This window comes from Nymphalis io, chromosome 11 (genome assembly GCF_905147045.1).
Source record: "Nymphalis io chromosome 11, ilAglIoxx1.1, whole genome shotgun sequence".
NCBI classification, from domain to species: Eukaryota; Metazoa; Arthropoda; class Insecta; order Lepidoptera; family Nymphalidae; genus Nymphalis; species Nymphalis io.
Genome location: NC_065898.1, coordinates 5,241,986 through 5,258,318, shown reverse-complemented (window position 1 = coordinate 5,258,318; position 16,333 = coordinate 5,241,986). Strand labels below are relative to the sequence as shown.

Below are 16,333 nucleotides of genomic sequence, written 5' to 3'. Positions count from 1 at the left end.
TATTTCCGCATAATGTCCGCCAACATTTTCCTATAAACATGACTATTTAAATAAAGCGACATAAAGTAAGCATGTGTTGTGTCGACAGAGAGGGCTATCGAGCAAAAATATTTTTCTATAAAATTTAATATTATTTATAAGTTTCTTAGAATAAATAAGCGAAACGTTCAAGGCTTAGTACCGCTAGTATTATTAATGTAAGGATTTTATTAATATTCATAATATCTTAAATATATATCTTTTTTATTTAAGATAAAACAGATGACAAACTCAACAACTCAACTATAGTTATTCTATGGAGAACTGTTGAGTTTATTTATATATTGATATACTTTTCCGCATAGGATAACTATAGTGAGATTAGGTTATGTGTTGTAGTTGTATGTTGTAGGTAATCGTAAGAATATTACCGGTTTCGGAAAGAAAATCGAATAACCATGCTATTTTCTATCGAAGCCTGACAAATCCTTAATGGATATATCAAAACTTTCTACAGAAAATTACGTAATACCTTGAATCTACCCTTATCTTTACAACAGACGTTCTTTTTATAAAATATATAAAGAGAAATAACAAATGATACCTATAAACAAATAAGATACGAATTAAAAGATTTTATTTCGATACTAAATATTAATTTGACAACTTCATTCAATACTTGGCAAACACAGTATTGGACAAGTTCAAGAATATAATGACTAATTGGCTTAAATCACTAATAAATTATGTTTAATAAGTACATTAAGATGACAACCATTCTAAAGCAATTAATTTTCAAGAAATTCTTCCTAAATAATAGATTTTACCTGTGAAAATAATTACTCACGTACTTTAATTCGCATCGTAAATTATATTAAGCATAAGTGTTTTTACGACATTGTATTGAAGTTCATATTAAAAAAACAACTAATTTAATATAATTGCATATTTTTGGTCCTTCTAAAACCGGGATTGTGAATGAGATAAGTTGAATAAAGGCTTCAAATAAACTTTATCGTAGAAAGGTATGAAGTATACTTTAAAATATGCAAAGAGCTGAATAAATGTAGTAGATTTTATAGCGAGAATACAATTTGAATATGAAAAAATACTGTTTACATTTTCCTCGGAAAGTACGTAAAGCCGCTGGTCCTGCGCCTTAACACTTTCCGATCATGTCGGATTTGCAATCCCATTTGCTTATGAGTGAGGAGTCTTTAGGAAATGGAGAATACTCCTCCTTTTGTTGTGCTGCATCAGTGTTAGCGAGCCAACACATCCCATTGGTTAGAACACGTTATTCTTAACCGGATATTACACATTCGAACCCAGAAAAGTACAAAGGCAAATGCAGGTTTCCTCACGATGTTTTCCTTAGCCGCCGAGCACGAGATGAATCATAAATTAAGCACATGAAAATTTAGTGGTGCTTTGGCGGAGGTTTTAATCTGAGTGTTCGTTTAAGATTCACGTATTTTAACCACTGTGCCATCACGGCTCTTTCATAATACTATTAATACGTCATTTGGCTTATTACCAAATATGCCACCATACAAGTTTGTTTACATAAATGACAAGCGTCTGTTTTATATCTTATTTAAAGTATATTCATATATTTTTATTAAGCAATTTACGCATTACTTCTGCCAAATATTCTATTTTGGTTAATTATATCATAATTTTTTTTTATATATTCTTTCAGTTTGTAATTATCACAGTACTAAGGAAATTACTATTTAATACTTATTCACTAGAATAAGTCTTTGAACAATTTAATCACTGGAAAAAGAATCACAAGAATGTGTTTGTATTTATCTCGTGTTCGGCGGAGACGAAATATATACATGGAAATTTCCATGTCTCAGATGGGATTCTTTCACATGTGTCTTCAATGTTCACCGTGATGATGACTTCCTGACCGGTTTCGGCCAGGGTGACCACTACATGGGAGATACACATATTATAGCACACAAGTTTGTTCGTAAACACAGGTGCACTTTCTATACCGTCACTCTCATAATCCGATGGAACGGCAAAACGACCGGAAAAAATTAGGCGCAGGACCAATGACTTTATGCCTTTTCCAAGGCACGGGAATGTACACATTTCCAGACTCCGGGCCGAGAATTTTTCGACAGAAAAACCCAATAACTTTTTATTGGCTATATTTAAATTACGATGTTTATCATTGTTATATAAAGAGATATAAATCGAAAATAAAACCTAATCTCATATAAAAACATAATTGTCTTAGGCAGCCAATTTCTAAAAGATAAGTCACTAAATATAAAGTGACTCAGCGTCCATACATTTTTAAAATACTCGTGCGTTTCTAATGTGTTGTACGGGCTTAGTGTCTCCTGACTTCATCCCGTGACTCGTCCGGATTGATTGCCAAAAATATTTAAAAAAAACCGTTGACATTCGAAATCATTATGCTTTCCCTAAGGTCGGGCATTTGACTTATTTTGAACCAGTTGCTACGCCGTTAAAAATACGATTTGTTATTTTGATTGATATATATTCCCGATGTACGCTATACTGTAATATTAGAGAAAATCAAAGTGCATTCGACAATTGTCGAAGTGATTTCAAACTTCTTCTAAATTATTCCATATAGCAATTCAATTGTTAATTACGTGATAAATCTAATACACGGTCATTTTAATACATTTTGCCACCACCATGTGTCTTTGTATAGATCCGCTGGGAAATGTTTGTCAAGTAAGAAGAAATAAATATGACTCATTTTAATCGGATTTTATAAGATTATATTAAATGTAAAGCTACCACGAAAGATTTGGCGTATAGATTCTACCGAGAAGAACCGACAAAGAAATTAAATAGTTACTCTTTTCCAATAATTAAATAAGATAGGTATGTTACTAAAATACAATTTAATTTATACATATCCTGCCTGAAAATGCTAACTCTGAGTTTTCAATATATTAATTGGCAAAGTAATCAAGAATTATACAACGATGGCAGCATGTAACGAATGTTCCTAGAGCTAACGTCAAACTATACATAGCGATATGGAACATCTGAGCAAACTAGGTAAGGCATTCATAAACTAGCAATTTAGTTGTACTATTTTATCTGACCATGATGGATGAGGTTTCTTGCGAAAACGAGACAGAGTTACGTGTACAAACGAGATAGAAAGAAAGTTGCCTTGGAATTTCCATACCCACTGGATATTTGGCAACACATGGCTGCAACAATCAATAATGTATTAAATATAGATTAATTAGAAGCAATATCACCGTAACTTCATATTAACCTAAGTTCTATTTATTGCATGTTAATTAAATCTCGAAAAACATAAAACGACAATACGGCGGTATGAATATGGATTAGGTAGAATGAATACGCATATTTATCAAAATATGTTTAACTTTAAAATTTCAAAGGAATTCTGTAGAGTTTACGGTTACGTATTAAATAATAATTATCCCAATAATTCGCTAAGTAGCGGCGTATACTAATCATATAATATGATTTGCAAAAAAAGCTAATCCCACATTTAAAACGTTAAGTGCATCCGCGAAGAGTCGGGGTATCTGAGGCTTATAATTCTTTAACCACAAATATAAATAATATAAAACTATGGATTATTGGTAATCCTGATAACGAGTGTGTGTCAGAAGCAATACACATGTCCAGTCTCAGACACTTCCAAATTCAAGCTTTATATAACTGGTGGTAGGGCTTTGTGCAAGCTCGTCTGGGTAGATACCACCCACTCATCAGATATTCTACCGCAAAACAGCAGTAATTGGTATCGTTGTGTTCCGGTTTGAAGGGTGAGTGAGCCAGTGTAATTACAGGCACAAGGGACATAAAATCTTAGTTCCCAAGGTTGGTGGCGCATTGGATATGTAAGCGATGGTTGACATTTCTTACAATGCCAATGTCTAAGGGCGTTGGTGACCACTTACCATCAGGTGGCCCATATGCTCGTCCGCCTTCCCATTTTATAAAAAAAAAAAAACATTGTACTCAAAAAAGTTTCACTCATAAAATATTGATTGATGGCTAATTTGGCTTCGATTGAAACTATCATAGACGATTTACTACTTTTCATCAAATACACTAAACATTTTATTTTTACATAAATAAGTATCATCAGCTACGCATTATAGCTATGACACATAGTTTAAAATTTATACGATGTTCGATGGCCATCACTTCGAACTTGTGCAAAATAAATTTTACTGGACGTGACGAGTATACGACGCACATACATATGTATGTGGTAAAATATCACACATTTTTTTCGCTAATGGATTGTAGCATACATTTTGTAAAGCTATAAATCAATACTACGCGAGTTAAACCGAACATGAAAATCTAAATTAAAAACAAGAATAAACGAAAGTGCTCGAAGATCGTAACGGTTAGTGTTTTCAGTAATAATTCTGATAGTTATATCCTTTTCATAATAATACATGTTTCATCGTAATTTTTTTAGTGCTGGTTCGTGCATACTCGCCTATTAAGGTATGAGTTTGGAGTTTAGGCCACTATGCTAATCCTATACGTGTTGGATATATGTGTTGGTGAATTTCATCAGACATACACATGTTTCCTTACAATGTTTCCACTCATGAGATGAATTATAAACAAAAATTAAGCGAATAAAAACTGTTACTCTACTGCATAAATTACAACCTGTTATTTTCGAATGAAATTTATATATTCTATGTACGTAAGACATTTTTTATGTCCTTAATTCCATTATATATATATGTATATATATATATATATATATATACACATAATACATCATATAATACACATGTAGCAGAATTTCAGTTAAATTAGACACATGCAGGTTTTCTTTTGATGTTTTCCTTTACCGTCAAGCACGAAATGAATTACAATCACAAATTAAACACATGAAAATTCAGTGGTGCTTGCCCGGGTTCGAACCCACGATCATCGGTTAAGATTCACGCGCTCTTACTACTGGGCCATCTCGGCTTTAATTTAAATATATTTATTTAAAGTTTCGGAGCTTATTCCACCAACCCGCATTGGAGCAACGTGGTGAAATAAGCTCCAAAACCAGCAGTGGGACATTCACAGGCTGTTACTGTTACTTTTAAATTATTTTGATATGGGTAAAAATAGAAAGGACTTCAAAGCAACTGTATTTTATTAATATTGTTATAACTCCGAGGCCTACGATCTGAAACTAAATGATACTGAGCACTGCCAACAATCGCAATTCGAGTAACAATGTCTCCACAACAGATTACAATATTCTTTTTATTGCATATATTTTACCTCCTACGTTCCTTACATCTATTTTGTGGTATTAATTTTATATCTTATGGTTTTAAAAAAATATTGATTTATGCTAAATAATTATTATTAATAAATTCTCATAAACAGTTCTCAATTATCAAGTAAGGATTTAATTCAATTGAATTATACATTTACAGTTGATATCTATATTGCATAATTCGAAAAACAATTAAGCCCAAATATTAATCATATTTCACGGTAACATTCTTACTTTAACGGGGTCTGATTGATCACTCAGAGAGATGGGAGGTCGAAGCGGGGCAACCCCGATGCAGCAATCGCAGCACGCCATAGCTATAAATCTTCTATCACTTACGCACAATTTATTATATTTATTTTAATCACTCATTTGACATTCATTGCGCAATCAGCGCCATTCAACGATATCACACACGATGTATATATAAAGCGTTACAAAAAACGTTCACTTAAGTCACCAACGCTTAATATCTAAACAGGTATACGATACGAAGGATAAAATTTCGATATTAGAACTTGAGGTTCCTATCGGTCTCGTCACTTTCGCTAAAGAGTTCTGAATACTGACATGAGAGCAACAGGCAGGGCAGCTCTTGGCACAATGAGTTAAAAATACCGCTCGAAGATGCGCTCTGCCAATTCAAACGGCTTCGGTTTAGGACATCTTGAACTTTGATACACAGATATAAGGAACTCCTTCGAGAGTTCGGATGTGATATATCAGGTGGGAAATGGTGAATCTTGCAAGTGAAATTATTCTAGTGGTAAGCACTAGAATATAAAAGTATTCCGATCATTGACCTTTCGGTTGACATTTAGTTTATTTTAATATTCCTTTAGATTCGCATTCAAGGTTGAAAATGATATTTTACTTATTTATAGCGTTTTTACAGCATTTATATAAATATTAAAATTTTAAATTTATTTATCAAATCGAAAAAGTGAACGTAAATTTTATTGATAAGCAATAACAATTAGAATTCGATATTATTTATGCCTATGATTATAAATTACGAATAAATATTGTCTCTTATCGATCATTAAACCCTAATAGACTATCACACAAAGCGTCGACTATTTATCGGTTAATAACTCTTAATATCACTGAGGCAGACTTGTAAATACCTATCAAAATTATTCAACACTTAATCACTTATCTAAATTTTTTATACATGACAACATGACGCGAATAATTACCAATTAATTTGATTTCCTTATTTCATGGCGCTACAGCATTTAAGGCTGCCTTTTTGAGGCATTTAATACAAAGTTGCATATCAGTAAAGTTAATTACGATCATTGTTTTGCACGATCAACGTTCCACTTACTTTATGAATCTCGATTTTTTAATGTCACATAATGTACTTTATTAATGCCTCGATATAATTATTCATTTAAAGAATGAAGGTAATCAAAATAAACTTTATTAAATTATGCTTTTACGGGAAAATTCGCAACGTCAAAGCCATCAACAATTCGGAATGTAAGTTCAACAGGGAGGAATCGAAACTCATAACGTTTTTACCTGTTGTAACTATCATATTACCCCTATCACCATTTCAATACTGCATAAAAATCAATAAATACAAACTCGACGCTTCTTTATAATCAATATAATCTTGACGACAGTACAATTATACTGAATCACCAAAGATCATATTATTCTATACCATTTAATAGCATTGTATCTGTAAGATCTATTAAGAAAACCAGAACTAAGGATTTTGGTTTTTCTAGTAACCGCCTGTTCACCATAATACACTCTATACTTTATTCTATGCAAGTAATTAAAATCACTTACCGGTTCAAGTAAGCTCTGTTCATGTAATGTGACCAAAGGTTTCTCGGGCTTCGGACGTGTACTGAGATAGAATGCTGAAGCGGCTGCAACTCCCGTGAGCGCTAAAGCACCGGCTGAACCACCAACCATCCATAGGTACTGGTCTATTTCGCTTACTGTAACAAAAAATAATATGTAACTATGATAAATAGACAGCTTAAGATATATTTACAGGAAAATAATACTGTTAAATAGTTTGACATACAATTTCACGAGTGAGAAATCCGTGCCAGTATTCCAGTTTTATCAACTAAAGAGTCAAGTGAAACTCTAAAAATCTTAAAATTCTTTTAAATAATGAAAATATTTGCATAACAATAGGTCTCATCTAGGAACACTGATGTGATTTAAGTAGTGATGAAGGAGTGATAAAGGCAAAAGACCTGGATGGACTTACTGATTAGAATGAAACAAACCCTTTTAAATTGCTTTCTCATATGTTAATTTTTTGTTTTTTTTTTTTTTTTTTTATATCGCCGGGAGGGCAAATGACTCTACTCCACCCGATGGTAAGTGGTAGTAGAGTCCAAACGCGACGACGGCCAGTACAGACGGGAAAAACGTTCTGCACTAGCCGCCTTCGCCTTGCCGGCCCGCAAGATGCCTCTTCACGCCTCGTTTGAAGGAACCCGGGTTGTAAGAGGAGGGGAATACGTGAGCTGGTAAGGAATTCCATTTTTTGGAAGTGCGACAAAGAAAGGAGTTGCCAAATTTCTTTGTTCGCGATGGAATTGATGTCACAGTTAGGCGGTGACATCGAGAACCAGCTCGCGTGGACTTAAGAAGGAAGGGGGAAGCAGGAATTAGAGAGAATAATTCCTCAGAGCACTCGCCGTGATACAGTCGATAGAAAGCGCTCAGTGCTGCTATCTCACGACGCAATTGTAAAGGTTCAAGGGTGTTTGTGACCTTTACGTCGCCAATAATGCGTACGGCACGTCGCTGCAACCGGTCCAAGGCCTCAAGTAGGTACTTAGCGGAGCCATCCCAAAGGTGCGAGCAATATTCCACGCAAGACCGTACCTGTGTTTTGTACAGCAGGCACAGTTGTTGTGGCGTGAAAAAGCGCCGCACCTTGTTCAGAACTCCGAGTTTCCGTGAAGCTGTTTTTATAACAGCCTCGATGTAATCCCTTGGACTAAGGTCGCAGCGAACGTCAATCCCCAGCATGGCGATTTTGCTTTGCATCACCAGCGGAGTACCACAGAGGGAGGGAAGAGGGGAAAATGTTGACTTTTTCGCCGTGAGAGCGCATACCTGTGTTTTCTTGGCATTAAACTCAACAAGATTATCAGAGCCCCATTTGGCGATGAGATCTAACGTCCTATCGAGTTCAATGACAAGATTCTCCCGCCTCTCCTCAGTTTCCGCCCGCCCAGCCACTGCGCGTCCGTGGTATCCACCATGCACTGTACTATCATCTGCATAGCAATGTATGTTCCCAAGGGAGAGCATATCATTGATATGCAAAAGAAAGAGTGTGGGAGATAGCACAGATCCCTGGGGGACCCCAGCATTCACTACATAGAATTGTGAAGCGCAACCATCTACTAAAACACGAAGGCTACGCTTGTGTAGGAAGCTGGCAATCCAGGTGCATAGCTGAGCAGGCAGACCATATGCCGGTAGCTTGGAGAGAAGACTTCTGTGCCAGACCCTGTCGAAAGCCTTGGAGATATCGAGGCTGACAGCCAACGATTCTCCATGCTTGTCGATAGCTTCACCCCAGAGGTGTGTTACGTACGCTAGAAGATCACCTGTGGACCGTTTTGGTCGAAACCCGTACTGACGATCATTAATTAGACAGTGATCTTCTAGGTAATGGATCAGTTGGTTGTTTAAAATCCGTTCCATCACCTTACAAAGTACTGAGGTGATAGCTATTGGCCGATAATTTGCCGGGTCAGACCGATCCCCTTTTTTGGGAACCGCTTGCACATTAGCTCTTCTCCAAGCCTCCGGCACACTTCCCGAAGAGAGAGAAAGTTGGAACAGGCGCGTTAACACAGGAGACAGCTCCGCTGCGCACTTCTTCAGCACTATGGCTGGTATTCCATCGGGACCGCTAGCTTTCCGTACATCAAGTGATTGCAGCTCCGCACGCACATCACGTTGCCTGATTTTAATGTCAGGCATCGTATGGCCACATGCAGGTATTGTAGGTGGCAGTGCACTACAATCATCGATGACGGAATTGTCGGCAAAGAGTTTAGCCAGGAGATCAGCTTGCTCTTGCGGACTGTGAGCTAGCGATCCGTCCGGATTTCTGAGCGGTGGCAGCGAAGGTTGGCAGAAATTGTTTTGCACAGACTTGGTCAGACGCCAGAAGCTACGGGAGCCCCTAGGATGCGAAACAAGGTCATGACCAATCTGTACAATGCGCTGTGCATCCGCTCTCGTGTATGCCTTTCTACAGGACTTGGAATTTTTATTATAGTTTGCTTTCAGTGAGTCAATGTTAGATGCCCCGCTAATGCAGCCGTTGATCCACTTGCGATATGCCGCCTGCTTAGCTGATACAGCATCGGCACATTCACGAGTGAACCAACGGTTACGCGTACTCCTACTGACGAGATCTGAGCTAGGAATGTAGTATTCCATTCCCAGCATGATCTCGCCAGCAACAGCAGCGGCACTAGCTGTCGGGTCATTCCCACTGAAGCAACGTTCCTTCCAAGGGACCGACGCATAGTAATCGCGCATACCGTCCCAATCCGCCGACTTATAGTGCCAAACGCGACGTTTGCATACCGCTAGTGGCGGCAGCTTGGCCTGTGGCACTCTGGTAGAAATAAGGCTGTGATCCGAAGAGCCAAGAGGAGCCTGAACCACAACCTGATATTCCACCGGGTGAGAAGTCAGCAGAAGGTCCAGTAGAGAAGGTGCTTGCCCATCAATGTCTGGGATCCTGGTGGGCTGATCAACCAGTTGGGTCAAGTCATGTGTGAGAGCAAAAGCATGAGCAGTCCTTCCAGCATGGTCAGTTTTGAGGGATTTCAACCAGGATTCGTGGTGAGCATTAAAGTCCCCCAAAAACACCAATTCCGCGTTAGGAAATTGCTCTTGCGCAGCATCTGCCACCCGACTAAGATGGTCAAATAGTCGGCTTGTCTCCAAGTCACCATTGTGGGATCTGTAGAGGCACACGTAGACTCGGCTCTGACGAACCAGGTCCACACGTACCACCAACATGGAGAAGGAGGGGTCCTCCAAGCAGCGCAGTCGGTGACAGCAAACATCCGTCCTGACGAACAAGCATACTCCGGCTTTCGCTTTGAAGGATTCTTCAAGCGTGTAGCCGGGATAATTAAGGTAGCTGGTATCGGCAGGACGGAGTATTTGTGTCTCCGTGAGAAACAACATTGCTGGCCGTGCTGTCTCGAGATGGTGGTGGACAGCGTTGAGGTTAGTGTGGAGTCCTCGGATGTTAGAGAACTCGACCTCAAACAGCGAGGGTATGGTGGGGGTGAGCACCGCTGTACGACCGTTATTTCTTTTTTGTTGCGCCATTTGGGAGAAATTAAATGGAAAAGAGACGTGAAGCGAGCGATGTATTGCCACGATAGGGATGGGCAAAGTGTGGAGGCGTGTTTCCCCAAGTGGTTGCCAAAAGGAAAAATACACTGACCCGCCGGACGGAAGGGCCCCCGAACCCCCCCGGAAGTGGCCGCCGGGACCCCACCTACCGGTCACCAACCGGCACGACGAAACGCGAAATTAATTAATGAAACCGCGTTATGATAGGAAGTCAGAAAATGCTGTAGAGCAAGCAAGTTGCGTAAATATTCACTTTTGATTTCACATCTCACATATTTGTGTGGCTTATAAAGTTAAAACATTGATAAAAACAAATTATCAAAAATATATTAGCCCGTCTTATTGCTTGGTCATGTGAAATTCTGGTGTGTTCATTTTCTGTTGAAAGAATTGGAAATGCGATTTGCAACGAGGAAATTTTGATAGGATTCCTGCTTACCATTCATATAATAATCTATTTTTAGTTTCAATCAGTATAATAGATTCATTATAATCTTGGATAAAAAAGAATATTTGAAACTGATATTCTTAGTTCACTCTAAGCTTTGTTGTTGAGATATAATAATTTAAAATTTCAACGATAAAATAAACGATCGTCATACATCACGTCTAGCAACAACAGCTGTTTACGATACGTGCCATAAAATCTTGAATCGACAATCCACTTGACATGTTGGCAAGTCCAAAAAGGGAGATACAATAATGACAGTTCTCATTAAGAATTACTAAAAGACTTACTTCGAGGCTTGTACTTTCGATAATGATCATTACAACGACCTTTCCCGTCAATCGCAAAATTCTTAATGAAGACACGCTGAAATCTTAAAAACAAATTCGATCTTATGTTGTGAAATATATGTGTACCTATTTATATTTTAAGTAAAACGTCACGATCGGCCTCAAGACGTCAATTGTTATACGGAAGTCGAAATAAAAAAGTACTTTTATTGTAATAATATTATGTTTAAAAATTAATTTAATACAAAAGGCAATAAAAATTTTTGGTCACTTTAGTGACAGGAATACTTGCAACATTTTCTTGTTTTATCATTAGTCTTTTTATAAAATTCTACTGCAAATTTTCTAAGTATTGATATTTATTACATAGCATATTAAATTGATGTATATTTTATATCATTTGGTAAACATACGCAAATGTTTGCAACAGAAGTATGTAATGAGAACATGTTCGAATCTCGTTTTTAATAAAATAAACAATTTTCACGTTTTGTTTATACATATCAATACTCACGCCAGGTGCTCAGTATTAAAAGTAATTCGATTAATCAATTTCAAGAATAATCTCATAAAAATTGACATTACATTATTGGCACATTTATATAAGGAAGCATTGTTTTGCCATTAAAGCGACGCATGCCTTATGAATTGTCTTCATTTGTGTAACGTGGCATAAAGTCATCGAAATCTAACATCGATTTACTTATGATCTCAAGCACTAGGAAGCGTCTAAGACAACTTTCATGCGTTCACAGACAAGTTCCTGAACCATAAACCGAGAGTGCAGCTGGTTTAGAAAGTGGGTACTGGGGTGTAAGCGCCGGCGTCGTGTAAGCGAGTCGATTTCACGGGATTCTCGCGCGCTTTCCACTGACATACTTTTACGTTGCTTGTCGTAAAATAGATGAATAGTACAGATAAATAGATGGATAGTATGAAGATACACACTGCGTTAAACAAATATTCATAAACAGAATTGAAATAAATAAACAATTACAAGCATAGTTTTGCCAAATGGTATGAATAAAAATATTTTCTTTTGCAGTAATTTAATTGAATATTATAACATAAAACGGGTCGTTGTAGTATAACAATTTTAATACAAAACTAATGTATTTAACGAAATCAAGGTCATATTTTATTTTAATAGTGTAGTTAAATATTGTTAAAAGATCTAAAATATTTTCTACCGAATACAGTTAAAAGTAAATATACATATAATTACGGTCTGTTTTAAAGGTTTGATACAAAAGTTATTTAAATAAGTTTATTATATTCATTTCCAAATATAAAATCTTTTATTTCTTTATAACAAAATTCCAGGAATATTCGAATCGTTTTTTTTCACAATTATACGTTACGAATAATAATTACTTTAGCTACTTAATATTAAGTATTATATAGCGGTTGTTTAGTTATACAATAACTTGTCTTCTTCTTTCAAATTTCAAATTCATGTAAAAGAAAGAGAAAAAGTGATGTGTAAGTAAACAGATGCTATACAATATTAAATATAAAAATAAAAGCAGTTAGTGTTATATTAAGTAAATTTATTATGTTTTTATCACGGCATGATATCTTCGCAATGGTGTGTCAATTATAAATGATGGTTATACAAATCGCAAAAGTCATTGTCGAAATTCATATGAGTATTAGAAGGGCCCACATATAATTTGAAGGCGACGTTTAAGGTCGTGTAGCTGGCCTCGCTTATTTGTCGTTGAATAACTCATGGTACTTGTTCGATTTCAAAAGTTCGAACCTTGGTGATCTAATTTCCCCTCATTGTATATTCAAAGAGCGTAACGAGACTGACGGCCCTTCAAGGGTGAGCTGGTCTTGCAATGATACAAACAAGTAATCATTTATTTTTAATCGAATGAATGAATTAAAACCGCCTGACTGACACTTAATAACGTTTGAGTTTCATTCACTCTATGCAATTTAAATTTTTTAGAGCCTATATATCTCAGTGGTATATACGTTTATGGCAATATTTATCTGAGTAACAATTTTTTTTTCGATAAATGCAGAGCAATCACAGCTTTAGCACATAACCTTTAAGTCTACTCTGATAAAAACCTTCTACCTTGCTCTAGTATCATGCTTTCTTTTTATCTAGTGAGCATATACAGAGATTATATGCCGTTTAGATTTTGGATATTGCCGTGAATCTAAGTAAATATAAAAAAAATAGGCAATATTTAAAATAAAGTTCATTCGTTCATTCATTCATTCTATTTTTAGTATTTTTTTTAGTTTCTTTAGTATTTTATTTTTTGTATTACTTTTATTTTTAGCTTTTCAAATTTTATTCCTAAATTTAAGTCATTTAAGATAAGAAGTTCTGTTTTTGTTTTAGTTCATTAAGTCGTATAATTTTAAATTTGTAAAGTTCTTAATTTTTATTTTACTATTTATATTAGCTGTTACTTAGTTGTATGGGATGGATGCTGTGGTTTCCTGACTATAGGAGCACATATACTTGTAACTCGCATAATGTATTTAAAGCTCGTCGTGTGTATTTCTTATTGGAGATCCTATTACAATAAAAAAAAATTAAATACATCACAACTCTTCTATGGTACAAGTACACGGTATTTATATGTTACACGGTCATTGTTAATCGTCTTAATTTTATGCAATATTACGGGTCAATATCAATCAAGCAACATAAACCTATCGGTATATTATCAAAATTGTAATCATTTTATTTACTTGAATACTTCGTTCACATTTTATTTTTTGATACTACTACGACAAAATCTCTCCTATAGTAAGCTCATTAGATTTATTACAAACTAACGGAACTTACAATTATACGATGACATATATAAGCATCCGAGTCGCTTTCCGTTAGTTCCTATGTCGGACAAAGTTGTACTGCGCGTTAAAAAATCTATTGATTGACCCAGTATATCAATTACTAAGATCACAAATGCGAAATGCTTTTTCGAATTGTTTGTTACCAAGCACGTTCAAGGTGGCGGACAAATTCTTATATAATTTATCATAGATTAAATTTTAATTTAAGAAAAATTATACCAAGTTTATTGTGCTCACTAACTACCCAGTTAATGTCATGCCACTATTAAGTAATAACATTCGAATGATACCGCGTTATGTATGTTTACATTGAAGACCAATAGCGCTGTCCTATTTTCTGTATCGATAATTAATTATGTTTTTATAATATATATTTAGACTGAATTTTAAGGACCGTTAGTTTGTAATAAATCTAGAAAAATTATAAGATACGTCGAAAAATTATAAACGTCGAACGTTTTGAATATAACGAAACAATTTGAATTAAAATATAAACAAACTTAACTTAAACTATCATAGTTATTTAATTACTACACGCTGGTTCTTATAACTTCACGATAACCTATTACACATATTATTACAATTGACAATAATTTTACTTACAACTGCTGCATTGATTCCACCAAATCGTCTTTTCCTTGGAACTAGTTTCAGTCTTCATTTTATCAGTCTTCCTGAGTTTCTTCTGCAACTTGCGACATTTTTCCTTAACACTAAACTCAGTCTTGTTAGCCTCTGTCGAATTCACTTTCTCCTTCTTAACATTGAGTCCGAACTTCCCGCTACCCATTTTATTATTGTTGTTACACATTTTATCAATAAATCACTCCGCTAGCCGTGTTAACATTTTCGTATCATAACTCTTACATGACTCGCTTCGGCTGTTGTATTAAAAAAATACATTTATGAAGATCTATATTTAATTACGTTTATTTTTAAACACGAGCGTTTGTCGTAAAGATATTCTACCTCGATTATTTTGTTGTCGAATGAAACGGAATCCATAAAACTAAAAGGCTTTATAGATTCATTTCGAGGGGGCCTTTGGCCTTGAAAGGGTCATTAACATTAGTAGTTGATATCTGAAACTAATCTAGCTTCTGATTTCATTGGCTTGCCGCTTATCTACAGTATTGTGTATTGTATGGGTATTACTGAGTGAATTTAAAACGTTAAAATCATTTAAATATAATAAACATTGTTGGTTTTAATATTGTTTTATCAAACTTTTTTAAATTAATTTTATTAAATAATATGTAAATTATAATAAAACGCGCTGAGGCTTCATTTAATTTTATAAAATTTTTGCTATACGTACACAGAAAAGCTTATTTCAAGGAAAAAAAAAATAACGTATATTTGAATAATCACTATATACTCGAATATATACTATTTGCTTCTAATGTTGATCACATATATTATAAAAAAAAATTAAAAATAAACTTTTTTATTTTTGATCTATCGTATATAAGTTTTAAATCAAGTTTAATTTGAATTATTTTTAAATTATTATTAGGTAAAAATATATTATTTTTATATTGTTACCTACTTGGATGGAAAACTGTCATACAATAATAATTAAATATACGCCTTAAAATCTCGAATAAATCACCGTTAACGCATTTAAAAAGATCACAGCAACCTTCGCGAGGTAATGACTGACGCTTCAATTACTATATAGTAAACATAAATGATATATTACCATATTGTATTTAAATGTTTATGGTCGTTCAAATTAGCTCACAATAACGGGCAGAAAATTAAATTACTTTAATGTATTCCAAAGGGTAATTTATGAGAACGGTTTTATGTCCGTATACTCAATTAAAATGTGCAAATAATAAAAAATTAATATAATTAAAAATATATTTTTATAATTATGCTTTTAATTGGATAATAAATATATAAGAGCATGTATGTACTTTAAATCTTAACCTTTGAAAGAAAAAAAAACTAATAATAATTGACGTAAAAAACTAACCCATAGTTTTTCATTTCCATCAACGAAAATTGATGTGACGAAATGGTATTCCGTACACACTTCAGTCAGTTACTTATTTTTTTTATATAGAATAGGAAGGCGGATGAGCATATGGGCCACCTGATGATAAGTGGTCACCA

The 16,333-nt window shown here is 35.0% G+C and overlaps 1 protein-coding gene across 3 annotated transcripts in view; it reads right to left on the bottom strand.

Moving 5' to 3' along the window:
* Positions 1-16,333, bottom strand: part of LOC126771830 (long-chain-fatty-acid--CoA ligase 5) — a 65,095-nt gene that overhangs the window by 15,042 nt on the left and 33,720 nt on the right. The window contains exons 2-3 of one of the 3 annotated variants that reach the window (XM_050491957.1): positions 14,816-15,093; positions 7,073-7,227 (exon numbers count right to left, since the gene is read on the bottom strand). In XM_050491957.1, the coding sequence (XP_050347914.1) occupies positions 7,073-7,227; positions 14,816-15,023 (363 nt within the window). In that variant the 5' untranslated portion in view covers positions 15,024-15,093. Of the gene's footprint in view, positions 1-5,503; positions 5,861-7,072; positions 7,228-14,815; positions 15,094-16,333 lie in introns of those variants that run through there. The other 2 variants (XM_050491958.1, XM_050491960.1) reach the window with 2 other exon arrangements.